At 31.1% G+C, this 18,524-nt stretch overlaps 2 protein-coding genes across 3 annotated transcripts in view; both read left to right on the top strand.

Moving 5' to 3' along the window:
- The first annotated feature begins 710 nt into the window (after window positions 1-710).
- Window positions 711-5,140, top strand: LOC134706443 (C-type lectin BpLec-like). Its single transcript, XM_063565386.1, has 4 exons — window positions 711-1,338; window positions 2,693-2,775; window positions 4,069-4,177; window positions 4,682-5,140. Exons 1-4 carry the CDS (start codon window positions 1,038-1,040, stop codon window positions 4,906-4,908), a joined length of 720 nt encoding a protein of 239 aa, XP_063421456.1. The 5' UTR covers window positions 711-1,037; the 3' UTR covers window positions 4,909-5,140.
- A 4,988-nt stretch (window positions 5,141-10,128) lies between these two features.
- Window positions 10,129-18,524, top strand: part of LOC134713298 (uncharacterized oxidoreductase YjmC-like) — a 33,375-nt gene continuing 24,979 nt past the window's right edge. For both annotated transcript variants that reach the window (XM_063574931.1, XM_063574932.1), the window contains exons 1-4: window positions 10,129-10,424; window positions 10,626-10,814; window positions 14,460-14,521; window positions 15,181-15,234. In XM_063574931.1, coding sequence (XP_063431001.1) covers window positions 10,172-10,424; window positions 10,626-10,814; window positions 14,460-14,521; window positions 15,181-15,234 — 558 coding nt within the window. In that variant the 5' untranslated portion in view covers window positions 10,129-10,171. The remainder of the gene's footprint in view (window positions 10,425-10,625; window positions 10,815-14,459; window positions 14,522-15,180; window positions 15,235-18,524) is intronic.

The raw sequence follows: 18,524 nt of genomic DNA on the forward strand, positions 1-18,524 counted from the left end.
CAGTTTAAACTATATGTGAAGAAGAAAAACCAGGCATTCCGAATAACTAAAAAAACTGAAATCTAAAACAAGACTAGCGATATGCATTTTTTCGCCTGTCCCAAGTCAGGAGCCTTTGGCATTTGTTAGCCTTGTATTATTTCTAATTTGAGTTTCTTGTGTACAATTTGGAGTTAAGTATGGCGTTCATTATATATATTTGTTTAGGGACCAGCTTAAGGACGCCTCCGGGTGCGGCTTTTTTTTTGCTGCATTGAAGACCTGTTGGTGACTTTCTGCTGTTGTCTGTTCTTCTATGGTAGGGTTGTTGTCTCTTTAACACATTCTCAGGCCATTTCAATTCTCAATTTTATTTTACTTTATACTTTCATTTACCATTGAAAATATGCAAGGGGCTTCCATAATATACAAGGTCTTATTGAAAAGTTAAACCTGCATTTGGAATTATGTTTATATAAGGTACTTTTTTCTCTTTTGAGTAAAATTTAGTTTACCAAATTGCATTTTGTATCATTATACAAAAAACAATCGCATACCGTGTATTGGTAAATCAGCTGTCGCATTGAAATAAAATACTTCATTCATAAGTGTATACACATAACATGAAAAGCAAACCAAACAACGGACTAGTAAAACATCTCCCCCAAGAAAAGTAATTAGCTCTGTATCTTAGTTATTCCATTATCATCTAACATTGAAGAGACATTTGTTTTAATTCTGCTTGTCACACTCCTACTTCAACACAGAGGAAATTAAGAATTAATTTTATAATGCTTTATCAGTCCAAGTAATCCTTATTTTAAATAAAAACGCAAAAGTAATCGATTGGTTTTGGAAATATCTCAGTAACAAAGAATGCCAGAGCTGAAATTAATAAATTAATTAATTCTTAGATTAATAAACTGATCCAATAAAGAACACTTGAAAAACTAACTGTCATTTTATGCTATGTTATGCATGGGACTAACACATATCACTTAGTCTCACCATATATAAGTCACTGAGACTTTGTATATTTAGTTTGGAGAAAAATCACCATGGACGAGTTTTACGTGTTGAATTTTCTTTTTATCAATGTTATAACATCTGTTGCTGACATGCAGTTAATGTTTTTCGACGTTTACAAAAATCAGAAAATTTCATCAAACAATCAAATGCACAGGACATTTTATTTAAGTTCTAAAGAAGAATGTGCGATCTTATGTTTAAACACTTTGACATGCTGGTCTGCGAGCTATCGCAGTAGTACGGGAGAATGTGAACCAACAAGTAGGAGTGCAAGATCTGAACCAAACACTACACAATACGACCCTGAGTGGATAATTATAAACAGAAACGGTAAGGGTACAGTTTTTCAAGTATATGATCAATGCCAGTTTACGAAGGTAATAAAAAGGTAAACACTGGACGTGTTTCACAAATACAAACAATTATAAGCACAAAACATTAACATCAAAACTAGGTGCTCCACTTACGAAAACTTATTTGGTAAGGTTAAAATAATAATTTACTAAATTTGTTTGATTTATTTGATGCCAAACAGATACACATTTAATTGTCGCTATTGGCTATTATCATCCTTTGGATGGGTTGTTGTCTCTTTGAAATATTATATTCTCAATTTTATCTAAACATTTAGAAAGAAAGGCGACCATGCTTACATTTAATTGTCGATGTTGCCTAAAAAAAGAAAGCTGAACGAACAGGCAGACTTTTTTTCTGGACAAACTTTTTCTTTCGCCTTTGGCGAAAGACAATCAATTTTTTTTGGCGACAAGTCAAAACAATTATTTTCTTTCAATTTTAGCATTAAATATAGTGGCAGCTGTGGGTGAAACAAACATTTTTTTTTTCTCAGGGTAAAAAAAAGTTATTTTTTTCTCCAAAAACTGGAAACAAACTTTTTTTCCAAAAAAATCCATAGCCCCCCCCCCCCCCCCCCCCCCCCGAAAATCAAATGGTTGCTGCCTAAAGACTTTCTTGTGAAGAGTATGCTAGTTGATAGTCTCGACGCACCAGAGTTATCGTTTTTATCGCCAACAATATGCACATGCAGCGTCTGGATAATCGAGACTAGCTAGTTGACAGTCATACCACATATTCTTATGTTTATATTTACAGACAGGCAGACATTTGAACAAAGGGGGGACATATTTAGATTTTTTCCAAAAAAAAAGGAAACAATCTCTAGAAAAAAACAGTTTCCCTTTTGTCTTTTCTGATAGCGTTCTACCTTTTTTTTTCAAACGTCATTTACGGTACTATTCATTTAATAAACGGCTATTATTTATTTTGAATTTATTGAACCATAAAACTAATTTTTGACTCTTCACATTGAATAATCCGCGAAGCGGATTATGTAAAATGTGAAGAGTCAAAAATTAGTTTTATGGTTCAATAAAATCAAAATAAATTATTGCCATTTATTATAAATAAATTTCTGTCAAAAATAAGGCTCAAAGACCTTTCTATATTATTTATATTAACAATAACAATGTACACACATGTTGGCGCATGAATACACAACGTCAGAGTGGGCGTGTCGCCATCAAAATTGACAACATTGAAAATAAAACTAATAATTTTAACCAATCAGAAGACAGTAAAAACACCAAATTTATTTATTTATCAATACTGACCAAATTCAGATACAAATTAAAACTTTGTACAATAATTAAATGTACTATTTCAGTCGAGTGTTATGACAAATGGATACCAGACGGGGATAGCTGCTATTTGGTTAGTGACGTCGGTGTGACATGGAAAGAAGCCGAGGTGTGTTATTATCATTATAATTATTTTATATATATTTTTTTAATTTTGGAGGGTGGTGTAAATACATTATTGAAAAGGGTCAAAGTGCAAGTTAACATTTACCCTAAAAAAAATTGGTAAAAGTTGCAGCGAGAAAATTAAGAAAATTTTTGAAGGAACAAAGTAGCAAATCACAGAGTTATTTCTTGAAAAAAAGTATACACACAATGGTATTTGTCCACTGTGAGAGAGTTTCTGTCAATCCACCAGACTATATAATGAAACAAACTTTAGAGGAATTTTATACTGTACAGTAGTAGAACTAAATCGTAGAAGATCACACAACTTACGTAATGCTTACTACAGTTTCAATTATACTATATTTAGTACTTGTGTAGTTGTGAAAATAGGATAGTTAGTGCTTTAACGTTTTTTTGGTTTTCGTCTTTTTAATCGCCGTTTAATTTTCTTAATTTTGCGATATTCCCTTTTAAACGCAAAAAGTTTCAATATTAATGGAATTGTAGTGCTTGGTGTCACGGTATGCAATCGAAGATTTGAAGACGTATCTTACCAGTCAGGATTCTATTTCGTCAAAATTAGCTTCCCATTACGCCAGTCCTTTTTACAATCGTAGAAATGGAAGCCATTGTATGGATGACGCGCTGCCAATTAAGCTCTAGAAAACCGATTTTATCCACATAGCACCATTACGATCCTTATATGTCATTTGTATTTTAAAAGACAAATGAGCATCAGTTGATGTTCTTTCTGCATTGAGTCAACTTAAAACTATTGTCTGATTGGTTGTCAGGTGGAATTTTCGAAAATTCATAAACATTTAAAAAAAAATCTACGTAGTTAAATATTTCGTGAAAGGGCAGACTGAAACTCTTTCGAGGTTGAAGAGTATAAACCCTAATTATCACACACAAAAAACGATTTTTTTTATGTCGAAGATATTCATTTTTAAAAGACTGTCTTCAAGAACTTTTAGTAAAAATTGGTTATTCGAACACACCTATTCTGTTTTGTGATTCATCAGAAAGTTTTTTCACTTGACCTTTATATTTCATCTTTTATAACTATAAATGGTTGATGTTATAAAGTCAACCTGTCAGCCTTGATATATAAAAATGATAGAATCTGAAGCGAGATGACGTATCAAATACTCTTGCTTACGAATTTATAATTTTTCGTTTTAGAGGGAGATAAAAAATTGTAGACCTAAATCAATATTTCAATCTCTTTGAAATGGATCTTCCATAAAAATGTGAGATATACACCCTGCATAATGCTTTACAAATATTTCAGGAACACTGTCATCGTTATGCCAGTAGTTTAGTAGAAGTACCCGACACAAACAAGTCAGATGCTTTAAAATCCTTGCTGGAAAGCCAATACACGAACCATACAACAGTCGGTAAGCTCCCATGCATGTATAAGAGTATCATATGTACTGCCCCCCCCCCCCAAAAAAAAAAAAGCTAAAGAAAAACAACCCATATTGTTTCTTTGTTTATAAGAAATTACCCACATAAGCAACACATGCTCCTTGAAGTCTCTAGTTCAAATTCAAAAGACCTAAAGCTAAAATTTATTATGGGAACGTCTTGTTACAGGTCGAATTTGTTCAATTTTGTTTTTACTAGTACTTGAAACTTTAAAAACTCACGGACAGAAAATAGACATTGCATAGAGAGTTCGGAATTTACTGAGTTAATAAATGATATATCGCTTATTTTAATTCATAACAAGGCGTTTTAACTTTTACTCATTTACTCAAATGGGCACCATTACATTTATATTTTTTTCTCTTTCAGCCTGTTTTCTTTAATTCAAACGACTTCAAAGTATTTTTATTATAATGAGAAAGAGAGAGAGACAATCTTACAACTGTGACTACTTGATTTGATTTTTTTTGTAGATAAATTCTTTTGGATTGGAGGTTATGGACACGATGGTGATTTCATATGGAAGTCTACTGGATCCCTTATCACTTTCCAAAACTGGAATAAAGGGAACACATTACCAGTTCCTGGTGGAAATTATGGAGAATTGTGTTTAGAAATGGTTCAGAGTAGTGATTTTAAATGGAACTATGCTCTCTGTAATGTCACTAACCCGTTTGTGTGTGAACGCAAAAAGAACTGACAACCTTCATTGAGTTATCCCTTCACTGACGACAGTATAATACATACTCTTATTTATTCATTGAGTTAGAGACTGGGTGCTCTTCATAATGAACGAGGACAAAAGTTTGTCTGAATCGTGAACCGAATATAATAAACATTTTAAGTTGTAGTATTTTAAGATGTATTGAAATTATCATTAAATACGTTCATCTTTGATTCAAATTGCATTATAAACATGATATCAAGTGTACCAAGTGGACATAATAAAATAATAATCTTGAAACTTGAAACTTGAAACTTTTTATTTCTCAAGACCCCATCAGGGGTATGTGAATATAAACAATAATAACAAACAATAACATATATACAAAATAATGAGATCATAGAATGACATGGTTACATATTCAATGGTATACATAAAGTACATGATTTAAGGAATTTGCAGTGGAAGGCAAATCTAATTTATAACAGACAGAACAATTTTACAAAATTTGGCAAGTTTGACAATTAAATTGTAGTCATCAGAACAAAAAAGTTCACAATATTTTATAGCATTTGGCTTTTTATACACATTACAGGGCAAAAGCCTTTTTCTTTCATTTGAAAAAAAAGTACATTTAAATAGATAATGAAATTCATCACCAATTTCACATAAATTGCATAAATCACAAATGCGATCATCACGATCAACACCCCAAAAACGACCTTGTTCTATTGGCAATTTATGGTTCATACATCTAAAATTACAATATGCCTTTCGAAGATCATATGGTAGATCAACAATATATCTTTCAAAATTATGAATGGTTTTGATAATTCTATAATTTAAACATTTAGCAGAATCATAAACAGTAGTAACCCATGTTTGTTTGAACTGATCACAGAGACATTGTTTGACTAGATTTGATATGACTACATTTTTTGGTACACTCTGTGACAGCCAGTACTCTGAGAGACCACAATTATTAAGGGTTTTTTCAATACAAACAATCCATTTAGAATGGAAAAAATTCTTGATATGCATGTTATATAATAACTTGTACAAAGTAGCAGCAATTTTATCTTGCTTATTACAAATAATTCTTTTCCAGAATGCAACCATTCTACTTTTGATAAAAATATCAATAGGAAATCTTCCTAGTTCACCATACATGATACAATTTGGTGTACATTTCTTCAGACTTAGTATATATTTATAAAATTGCAGACAAAATGATTCTAGTATACTGTTATTAGTAGAACCCCAAATCTCACAACCATACATTAATATAGGTAAAACCATTACATCAAACATCTCAAGCTGTATATCAATAGGTAAATTTAGTTTTCTACTTTTTTTCATTATACTAAACATAGCCTTTCTAGCTTGACAAACTAATCTTTCTTTATTTTTACAAAATGAACCATTTGAAGCAAAAATTATTCCAAGATATGTAAAATCATCAACAATATCTATATTTTGACCATCATAAGTGAAAGCAAGGTTATTATTCAGTTCAAAAGTACGTTTTCTAAAAATTACTATCTTAGTCTTAGCAACATTTACTTCTAATTTCCAACATTTGCAATACAAATACATGGCATTCAAGGCAGCTTGCAATTCAGATTCAGACTCTGCTAGAATTACAGTGTCATCAGCATAAAGTAATAGATACAATCTAAAGTATACAGCAATTTCATCATTATCAAGAAAAATATGAGCAGCATTGTAAACATTTGACAAACCTTCATAAGAATGTGACAAAAATTCAACTAGATCATTTAAAAACAATGAAAATAGTACAGGAGACAAATTTTCTCCTTGGCGTACGCCAACATTGCTAAAAAAGAAACTTAAGGTGTTACAACCTAATCGTACACAAGATTTGGCATTTTTATACATACTGTGAATAACTTTAAACATTTTACCATCAATACATTGTTGTAGTAACTTGTGCCATAATGCACATCTATCCACCGAGTCAAAGGCTTTCCGGTAGTCAACAAAAGCACAAAATAAAGGTTTGTTACATCGCAAGTAAAGATCAATCAGACAGTTCATATTAAAAATGTGATCAGTAGTACCATAATGCTTTCTAAAGCCTGCTTGCTCTTCGCAGAGAACATTAAAATTATCTAAATAACAATTAAGCCTATTATTCAGCACACATGTGAATAATTTACCAAAACAGCTAAGAACCGTAATGCCCCTGTAGTTATCAGGATTTGCAGGGTCTCCTTTACATTTATATATTGGTACAATAATACCTTCAGACCATGAGTCTGGTATACAACCAGATTCAAAAACAATATTAAACAAAGCAATAAAAACTGGTAACATTTTATCAGCAGAATGCTTCAAAAATTCATTAATAATCAAATCATTTCCACAGGCTTTATTATTTTTCAACCCTTTAATAGCCTGTCTCACCTCATTTTCTGAAATAGCTCTATTCACTTCAGTATTTAAACTAGTAATATTATCAACATCAATATTTTCAAATGTATCATCATTTTCATCTTGAGCAGAGTTCAATTTCTTAAAATGTTTATAAAAACAATCAAGAGACACTTTATTGACAATATTCTGTTTAGTCTGAGAGCTACATGCTCTGTTCAGTAAGTTCCAGTATGATTTACAATCATTTTGTCTAAGATTTTTTAACTTCTTAATGAAATTCTTATTATACAATCTATATTGATTACATAAAACCTTTTTGTACTCTTTACTACACACTGTTAAATTTGTCTTGCTTTCAGCAGTTTTAACTCTCCAGTTATAACTTTTTTCTCTATGATACAATTTGCGTTTTTCAGCACATTCTCTATTGAACCATGGTTTCTTAACCTTTCTTTTTTTTAAAGAATTATCAACCTTTCTAATGACCTTTTTTTCCAATAACAAATCACATTTTGAGGCAGCTTGTAAAATTAAAGAATTACATTCATCAACTATTGAATTAACAACAATATTATCTATCAGATCAGTATCTATTTCTTCAAGTTTAACAACAATTGAGTGAATAACAGCTTCATCAATACAATCATTAAATTCCTGATATTTGTCATTTTCCCACTTACATTTAGTAACAACAGAGGAATCATCAATATCAACATTTATATTTTCAACAACAGGCATACATGTATCTTTACTTGACATTTCAATATAAATTGCATTATGCACATCACTTAGCATTGGATCATAAGGAAGAATTTCAAAATCTAAAATATTTGTAAACAATTCAGGAGACATAATACAATAGTCAACAACAGTCGATTCTTTACAAGTAAGTGCCCCAATATTTTTATCTTTGAACAATCTGCCATTTGCAATCAATAAATTTAAGTCTTTGCATAACAATAATAATCTATTTCCATAATTATCTACAGATTTATCCAGACTAGAACGTTTTTTACAAATACCTAATGCATCTAAGTCTACAAAGTCAAAATTCTGCTTAATCTCCTTGTCAAGTTAAGCTGATTCACTAACATAGTGATTCATTTCAACAAAGTCATCTTTCTTTCCGGTATGCGCGTTAAAGTCGCCAAGAAGGCAGACTTTACAGTTTTTGTCGACTGCATACTTTAAAAGTTCAGTTTCAATAACATCGAAAATGTCAATAGAGCTATAGTCACTTCTCTCATGTGGTATATAACATGCACCAAATAAAACAGGTTCATATAAAATATTATTAACAATAAACCACAATGCATTTTCACTAGAACATTCAAGAACTTCAATATTTGAATATAAAAACTCTTTAACAAAGACCACTATGCCACCAGATTTATGCTTTGCACCTTTTCTATTTAAAGGTGGTAATTTAACAAAATTTGAGAACTCAACCTCGTCTAGGTTGTCAAGCTTTGACTCACAAAAACACAATATATCATAATCTGCACATTTTTCTTCCAAATCTGGGAATTTTAATTTCGAAATGATACCACACACATTTAGAGAATATATTTTGATTGATCTTGGATTAGCATCCTGATTATCGCTACATTGAAGACCTGTTGGTGACCTTCTGCTGTTTTTTTTATTATTTGGTCGGGTTTTTGTCTCTTTGACACATTCCCCATTTCCATTCTCAATTTTATAAAATAATAGAGCCGTGGGAAAAGTCAGTTTTTTAAAAAGGGGTTGTTCTGAACAAAAAAGAATCTTGGCTTTCATTTTAGTGGTAGTTCAGGATAAAAAAAAATCCGGATACGTGGTTCGGGTGCAAAAAATTTATAAAGCGTTTCATTGAAAATTTCAAGTGGATACTAGTAGATTAGATAAACTCATATTAGATACCAGGAGATTGTACTGGTATTTGTGCCAGACTCGCGTCTCGTCTACAAAAGACCCATCAGTGACGCTCGAATATAAAGTATAAAAAAAAACATTCCACATTGACAGCAGCAAACGTAGTCGAGAAACAGTGTTCCGCGAAAATCCCTATGTACATTTTATATTTTTGCTCAAATGTCCTATGCCCACTTGAATGTATGTAATTTCATTCAACAACAAATAAGAAGCAGTGAAGCTTTTTCACAAAGCCTGTTTAAAAAGTTTCTAAAATTCATGGTGTCCGGCACAGCTCTGTATGTAATTGCTTATTCCAAAACAGATTAAAAAAATATGCCGGAACGACTGAAAAAAGACAGAAACCTCAATTTTTCCTTTTTTTGACAAACTAAATGTTGTTTATTTGGCTTTAAAAAAAATGGATAAGAAAGGAACATAATTTACTATAACTAAATAAAGTTGGACTGACGGTAAACTTCAAAGCAAATTTTGACAAATGCACGATTAACAGTTGTAATTTTATATTAAAACTTCTTGAATAGCAACATATAAGTTTTGAAGAATTCTTTTTATATACTTTACTTTTTCTTTCTTTTTTACTTGCCGCTAACTGAATGGAAATGAATTTCTTTGACGTTTGAAATATGAAATTTTATCACGAATTTTACCTATTTCTTAAATTTTCGTAATGTTTATAGCAGTTTCGTATTTAATTATAATGAATGTTGATGTTATAATTTGTTTTATGTTGTAAATGTTTTTTTATTCAGTTAAAAAAATCTCTGAAGATTGCATTATATAGCCTAATTATAAAAAAATGTTATTATCTTATCATATCTTATGTTTAATCTAATTTTACAATCAAATTTCGAATTAAAAACCTTAAAGTTAGAGTTTCAAGTTCCGGATACAATTCAATTCGGTTTTATTATTATGTTTGTGCTTGTCATTCGGAGCTTTCTATGTTTTTCTTACGTTTCTACGAAGAGTCAAAGAGCAAAAGAAAATGGTTGGCAGACTAGCAGAACGTCGTATTTTCTTAAGAATTATCAATAATTTGACTAAATACAAATGCAAAAGACACTCATCAACCGAATCAACCGAATCATGGGACATTGTCCCTCGAAAAGAAGTGAAAAGATTTATAATTGAATGCATGTCATCAGTCAAAACACGCCAAGATCATGCAGAAAAATTGGCAGACAATTTATCCACAGCAGACTACAGAGGACATTATAGTCATGGATTGAATAGACTCGGTAAAACTTGAACTAAAATTCTATTTATTTCTTTTCATTGATAAATTAAGTGTTGCATTTTCAAAAATTGTAAAATTGGCCCATCATTAGCTTTGTGTTCTTTATATAAATTATAATTTTTATGTCAAATAGTGCTTCAGTCCAGACAGACATTATTTGTACTTGGATAAGATGTTTCACTCAAGGTCATTATTTTTATAGATATGTATGTTAGAGATATAGATTCTGGTATAACAGAGAGAGATGGAGATCCTACCACAATAAAGGAGAGCCAAGCTACAGCTTTAGTAGATGGTCAGAATGTGCTTGGTCCAGTTGTGGGTGACTACAGCATGGAGATAGCTATACAGAAAGCAAAACAAACAGGAGTTGGTTGGGTAGCTGCAAAAGGTTTTTATTAAATATAATGATATTAATTTAAACCTAATAACATCATGGAGTACTATCCATCAAGAACATGAATGTGGTTAAGGCAGTCTCCCTTTATCTGTTTCTAATATTTTTCTTAATTAAAACAGAATACTACATATAATATAAATAACACAATACAATATATAATTACACAATACTACATATAACTACACAATACTACATATAATTACACAATACAATATGGACCATAATTTGGTATTCGGCCTTTGGTTTCTTTTGGTATCCTTTTTTATAAGTTCTAAAACTTTAACTTTTATTCTGTGGGTTGTGTTGGTGTTAGAACAGTATTAATGGAACAATTCAGTTTTTCAAGAAAAAAATAATACATTTTGATTCACCGTTTACATGACAGGAAACCAAACAGGACACCAATCTTTATTTTCTTTATTTTGCACAATATATTTCAAAAGACATAAATGAACACCATTACTAGTGTTACTTTCTTCATGTTAATATTTAAAATCTATTTTCAATGATAAATTAAAGTTTTTTTTAAACGCGACAGGAAACCATAAGAAACAGAAAGCATTATTTAAGTTTTATTTTTATTGCAAAATCTGCTTAAAATAATCTGAACAGTATACTTTTTCTTAAAATCCATCTTTAATGTAACAGTATTATAAAACTCTTAAATATGTGCTTGTTTTGAAAACAATTAGTACAATTTATTCAGAAATTTCCATTTTTTCTTCATTGATACAGGATACCATAATCGTTGTATCTTGATGTTTAAGCCAAAAAAATGTATTTATATTTGGTTTTGAAATTCCAGTAATATACAATTGATTCCAAATCATTGGCAATGTAAAATTCTTTAAATCCAGTAAAGAAAAAAACTTTTAACTTGGAATTAAAGTCTTTAAAATAGGCACCATGTGATATTTGCGACCTGTACACCATCTACATGGTTTCCACATTTTAACCTACTTTAGTGGGCTAAAATCAATAAAGTACTTCCTTTTAAGTCATGCATGGTAAAAGTTTACTTCTCCTTTGACAAGTTTATTGCGTTTCTGATAAGTATTTGCAGAACATGAATAAAAAAAAATAATTAAAAATTGTGACAAGATACCAACTTTATACATTCCAAGTGTAACGGTATATTAACATGTTTTTTTTATTAAATTATATTTATTCACCTAAAATATCCAGTAATATTTACTGCTGAGGTAAAACAAATCCAACGAGCATTGGTACAATGATAAGAGACGTAATTTCGATTGAATTTTCCAAGGACTTTTTACATCGTTATCGGGAAACGAGATGTGTTCTAACGTCTGTCAAATCTGAAATCGATTTTGTCAAGTCATTGGGCATTTATTTTCACACAGGATCGTATGTAATACTATGCACATAGGAAAAACAATAGACCCCCGACGCAATCTCTTTGAAAATTATATTTTCCTCTTTTAAACAAGACGAAACAAGTCTACAGGTTATGTTTGCTAATATCCCGTTGGAAACAAAAACAATGTTTAGACCTAGTATTTCGTAAATCCGGCCGTAATGGCGTGATCACATGTTAGTCACATGTTTCACGTATGACAGGAAATATATAGACAAACAATTTTTATTAAAAAAAAAGGAAATAACTGGACTTCTGTTTCGTGTGAAATGTAACGCATAACGATAACCTCATTTTGTAACTTAATTATTACAAAGAACAGAACTAGAATGTAAATCCTCTCTGATTTACCTGTTTGAACATCTCGCGAGAGTTCATATTTGCATATTGTTATAAAGAATTCTATTACAACAAAGCAGATTACATCATCTAAAATTTGCGTTACCAAATCGGACTCAAAAGTAACGCCACTGTTCTTACATCTGCTACAGAAATACTTATAATTCTCGGCATTTTCTTCTGACTATTCTTATTGGTCGATGTTCTTTATTATTTGAAAGCAAAAGTTATGAATTTGCCGGTGACGATTATCTATAAATCAGTCCGCGTTATGCACTTCGGAAGCGAAAAGTAACGCGAGAAACGACACAAAAATACGGTCGTATAATCTTTGAAATTTATTAATTTCAATTTTTTTTCTAGGGAAGAGTAGAATACACTTGTATGTTGATAAAAATAAAGGCTTCTTAGATGTAGTTACGACTTTTCTTACAGTAATACACATTTTTATCACTTTTCTATAGTTATAGGAAACGAGCCCAATAGCAAATTATGGTCCATATATAATTACACAATGATACAAATTATAACATAATACAACATATAAATATACAATACATTGTCCTACATCATGTACATATGATTACACTATACTACATATAGTAACACAATATACTACATATAATTACACAATACAATATATAATTACACCATGATCAGACCATGATAAAATAATAACATATTAATACAACATATAATAACACAATACATTGTACTACATATGATTACACAATACTACATATAGTAACACAATTTATCACATGTTTAGTAGTAAATACAGTAGTCTGATAAATAGCCTGCTGTGTTTAATCCATATCGCGCAACTTTGATGCACACCCATAAACCAGTGGCAGATCCAGGAATTTTCATAAGTGGGGGCCCACTGACTGACCTAAGATGGGGCCCGCTCTAGTCACGCTTCAGTGATTCCCTATGTAAGCAACCAAATTTTTTCCCAAAAAGGGAGGGCCCTGGGCCCCCCTAAATCTGCCTCTGTTTATCCCATACCCTTTATCACACCCCTACTTTTTTTCTTCTTTTTTTTTGACATAAAGTCAGTTTTGGTTTTTTTTCTTAAGAAAAAATTTCATCAAAACAGGTCCAATAGAACGATCATTCAGGCGTGACACAATTTATTGAATGATGTCATTACTTGGTATGTGATGTCACGAATGTCTAGTTTTCATATTTTTTGGCACACTAAAATGGAACCATAAAAAATACAAAACACACAAAAAAATACAATAATAAACAAAATATTTTTAAAACAAGAGCACGCAAATTGTAAGGTAACCCAGGTGCTTCGGATTAGTAATTGAGCAGTTCTTTTAATGCCTCTGAAATAAGACAAATGTAGAACTGAAGGTAACCCAGTGCTATGGATCAGAAAACAGTTTATATAATATAATACTCTTCTGTTGAAATATATGATAAAGCGTATAAAACATGGCAAATTCCGTATCACATGCTGTTTCACCCTCGACCAATATCATCCCTCAGGCCTAAATGCCCTTTGGCTGATTTTGGTGTCTTGGGATGATACAATATATGATACGGATTTTGCCATGTTTTATTCTCTATATACTACATATAATTACACAATACTACATATAATTACAACTTCATCTTAGTAATTCAGAGCCAAAAAATTAAAAAAAATTGTTAAATTTGTTAGAAAATTGGGACAAAGAAAATGATGATGATGAAAGAGGATTGCAATATAAAACTGTGATAATTCATTGGTTTACAATGTTTTCTCTATTTTATAGTAAAGCCTATGTCATGTATGTTAGTTTGTTTGGTACTTAGACACTATATGATATGGATACATTGTATTTGTGTTATAAGGCTTTTATTCTGAAATTCTGACTACATATATATATATATATATATATAAATTATGCCTACATTTTTCCTAGGTTCAAATCATTATGGAATTGCTGGATGGTATGCCATGAAAGCTGTAGACCATGGTCTTCTGGTAAGTAAAAAGTAATCAAAAATCAAATATTGACCTATCTCATTATTTACCCCAAATCACAACAGTTAAGATTACAAAATGAGAAAACATCTGTTTTTGAACAATACATTTTGAGCCATAAATCAGATGTTATCGATTTTTGCATGATATCAGTTTTTTGAACCAAAAAAAGCCTGAATATTTGGCCACACTGGTCTATATTATAACAATCAATAATTTGAGCGGTTTTTGAGTTTTCTATCTTTTGACACAAATTAACAGCTGAGTACAATATTTATCCCTTTTAACTCAATAAAAAAAAACAATAAAATCAAACAGACAAATAAAAAGAACAAACAATAAAAACAAACAGTACCCCAAACTGAAAATTGTTTCTTCTACTAAAAACCAATAAAGATTCTTATGTTGTGCTGTAGCACCACTGTAGCAGATAAGGGGAGGGTTGAGGGCTCACAAACATATTGAAGCTGCAATATTATGAAAATTACATATGTATTCCTATATATTTTTTAGGAATGAAGTTATTAAAATGCACTGCACTCAACCATAAGAAAATAAGGAAAATAAAGAGAGTAAATCTTAGAGCTGAAACAAATGCTGTGGTCCATGATAATATTAAACCTATTCAGTCCAATTGATTAATTTATTTTTGATTTCAGGGTTTATCATTCACAAACACATCACCACTTGAAGTTCCAACCAGAGCAAGAAAGGTATACTATCATTTAAGCCTGTTTATTTTCTTGAGAAGTTCCAACCAGAGCAAGAAAGGTATACAATCATTTAAGTCTGTTTATTGTCATGAGAAGTTACAACCAGAGCAAGAAAGGTATACAATCATTTAAGTCTGTTTATTGTCATGAGAAGTTCCAACCAGAGCAAGAAAGGTATACAATCATTTAAGCCTGTTTATTGTCATGAGAAGTTCCAACCAGAGCAAGAAAGGTATACAATCATTTAAGCCTATTTATTTTCTTGAGAAGTTCCAACCAGAGCAAGAAAGGTATACAATCATTTAAGTCTGTTTATTTTATTGAGAAGTTCCAACCAGAGCAAGAAAGGTATACAATCATTTAAGTCTGTTTATTTTCTTGAGAAGTTACAACCAGAGCAAGAAAGGTATACAATCATTTAAGTCTGTTTATTGTCATGAGAAGTTACAACCAGAGCAAGAAAGGTATACAATCATTTAAGTCTGTTTATTTTCTTGAGAAGTTCCAACCAGAACAAGAAAGGTATACAATCATTTAAGTCTGTTTATTTTCTTGAGAAGTTCCAACCAGAACAAGAAAGGTATACAATCATTTAAGCCTGTTTATTTTCTTGAGAAGTTCCAACCAGAGCAAGAAAGGTATACAATCATTTAAGCCTGTTTATTTTCTTGAGAAGTTCCAACCAGAGCAAGAAAGGTATACAATCATTTAAGTCTGTTTATTTTCTTGAGAAGTTACAACCAGAGCAAGAAAGGTATACAATCATTTAAGTCTGTTTATTGTCATGAGAAGTTACAACCAGAGCAAGAAAGGTATACAATCATTTAAGTCTGTTTATTGTCATGAGAAGTTACAACCAGAGCAAGAAAGGTATACAATCATTTAAGTCTGTTTATTGTCATGAGAAGTTACAACCAGAACAAGAAAGGTATACAATCATTTAAGCCTGTTTATTTTCTTGAGAAGTTCCAACCAGAGCAAGAAAGGTATACAATCATTTAAGCCTGTTTATTTTCTTGAGAAGTTCCAACCAGAGCAAGAAAGGTATACAATCATTTAAGTCTGTTTATTTTCTTGAGAAGTTACAACCAGAGCAAGAAAGGTATACAATCATTTAAGTCTGTTTATTGTCATGAGAAGTTACAACCAGAGCAAGAAAGGTATACAATCATTTAAGTCTGTTTATTGTCATGAGAAGTTACAACCAGAGCAAGAAAGGTATACAATCATTTAAGTCTGTTTATTGTCATGAGAAGTTACAACCAGAACAAGAAAGGTATACAATCATTTAAGCCTGTTTATTTTCTTGAGAAGTTCCAACCAGAGCAAGAAAGGTATACAATCATTTAAGCCTGTTTATTTTCTTGAGAAGTTCCAACCAGAGCAAGAAAGGTATACAATCATTTAAGTCTGTTTATTTTCTTGAGAAGTTACAACCAGAGCAAGAAAGGTATACAATCATTTAAGTCTGTTTATTGTCATGAGAAGTTACAACCAGAGCAAGAAAGGTATACAATCATTTAAGTCTGTTTATTGTCATGAGAAGTTACAACCAGAGCAAGAAAGGTATACAATCATTTAAGTCTGTTTATTTTCTTGAGAAGTTACAACCAGAGCAAGAAAGGTATACAATCATTTAAGTGTGTTTATTTTCTTGAGAAGTTACAACCAGAGCAAGAAAGGTATACAATCATTTAAGTCTGTTTATTTTCTTGAGAAGTTACAACCAGAGCAAGAAAGGTATTCAATCATTTAAGTCTGTTTATTTTCTTGAGAAGTTCCAACCAGAGCAAGAAAGGTATACAATCATTTAAGTGTGTTTATTTTCTTGAGAAGTTACAACCAGAGCAAGAAAGGTATACAATCATTTAAGTCTGTTTATTTTCTTGAGAAGTTACAACCAGAGCAAGAAAGGTATACAATCATTTAAGTCTGTTTATTGTCATGAGAAGTTACAACCAGAGCAAGAAAGGTATACAATCATTTAAGCCTGTTTATTTTCTTGAGAAGTTCCAACCAGAGCAAGAAAGGTATACAATCATTTAAGTCTGTTTATTTTCTTGAGAAGTTCCAACGAGAGCAAGAAAGGTATACAATCATTTAAGTCTGTTTATTTTCTTGAGAAGTTCCAACCAGAGCAAGAAAGGTATACAATCATTTAAGTCTGTTTATTTTCTTGAGAAGTTACAACCAGAGCAAGAAAGGTATACTATCATTTAAGTCTGTTTATTTTCTTGAGAAGTTCCAACCAGAGCAAGAAAGGTATACAATCATTTAAGTCTGTTTATTTTCTTGAGAAGTTACAACCAGAGCAAGAAAGGTATACAATCATTTAAGTCTGTTTATTGTCATGAGAAGTTACAACCAGAGCAAGAAAGGTATACAATCATTTAAGTCTGTTTATTGTCATGAGAAGTTACAACCAGAGCAAGAAAGGTATACAATCATTTAAGTCTGTTTATTGTCATGAGAAGTTACAACCAGAGCAAGAAAGGTATACAATCATTTAAGTCTGTTTATTTTCTTGAGAAGTTCCAACCAGAGCAAGAAAGGTATACAATCATTTAAGCCTGTTTATTTTCTTGAGAAGTTCCAACCAGAGCAAGAAAGGTATACAATCATTTAAGTCTGTTTATTTTCTTGAGAAGTTCCAACCAGAACAAGAAAGGTATACAATCATTTAAGCCTGTTTATTTTCTTGAGAAGTTCCAACCAGAGCAAGAAAGGTATACAATCATTTAAGTCTGTTTATTTTCTTGAGAAGTTCCAACCAGAGCAAGAAAGGTATACAATCATTTAAGTCTGTTTATTTTCTTGAGAAGTTCCAACCAGAACAAGAAAGGTATACAATCATTTAAGTCTGTTTATTTTCTTGAGAAGTTCCAACCAGAACAAGAAAGGTATACAATCATTTAAGCCTGTTTATTTTCTTGAGAAGTTCCAACCAGAGCAAGAAAGGTATACAATCATTTAAGTCTGTTTATTTTCTTGAGAAGTTCCAACCAGAGCAAGAAAGGTATACAATCATTTAAGTCTGTTTATTTTCTTGAGAAGTTCCAACCAGAACAAGAAAGGTATACAATCATTTAAGTCTGTTTATTTTCTTGAGAAGTTCCAACCAGAACAAGAAAGGTATACAATCATTTAAGTCTGTTTATTTTCTTGAGAAGTTCCAACCAGAACAAGAAAGGTATACAATCATTTAAGTCTGTTTATTTTCTTGAGAAGTTACAACCAGAGCAAGAAAGGTATACAATCATTTAAGTCTGTTTATTGTCATGAGAAGTTCC

This window comes from Mytilus trossulus, chromosome 1 (genome assembly GCF_036588685.1).
Source record: "Mytilus trossulus isolate FHL-02 chromosome 1, PNRI_Mtr1.1.1.hap1, whole genome shotgun sequence".
NCBI classification, from domain to species: domain Eukaryota; kingdom Metazoa; phylum Mollusca; class Bivalvia; order Mytilida; family Mytilidae; genus Mytilus; species Mytilus trossulus.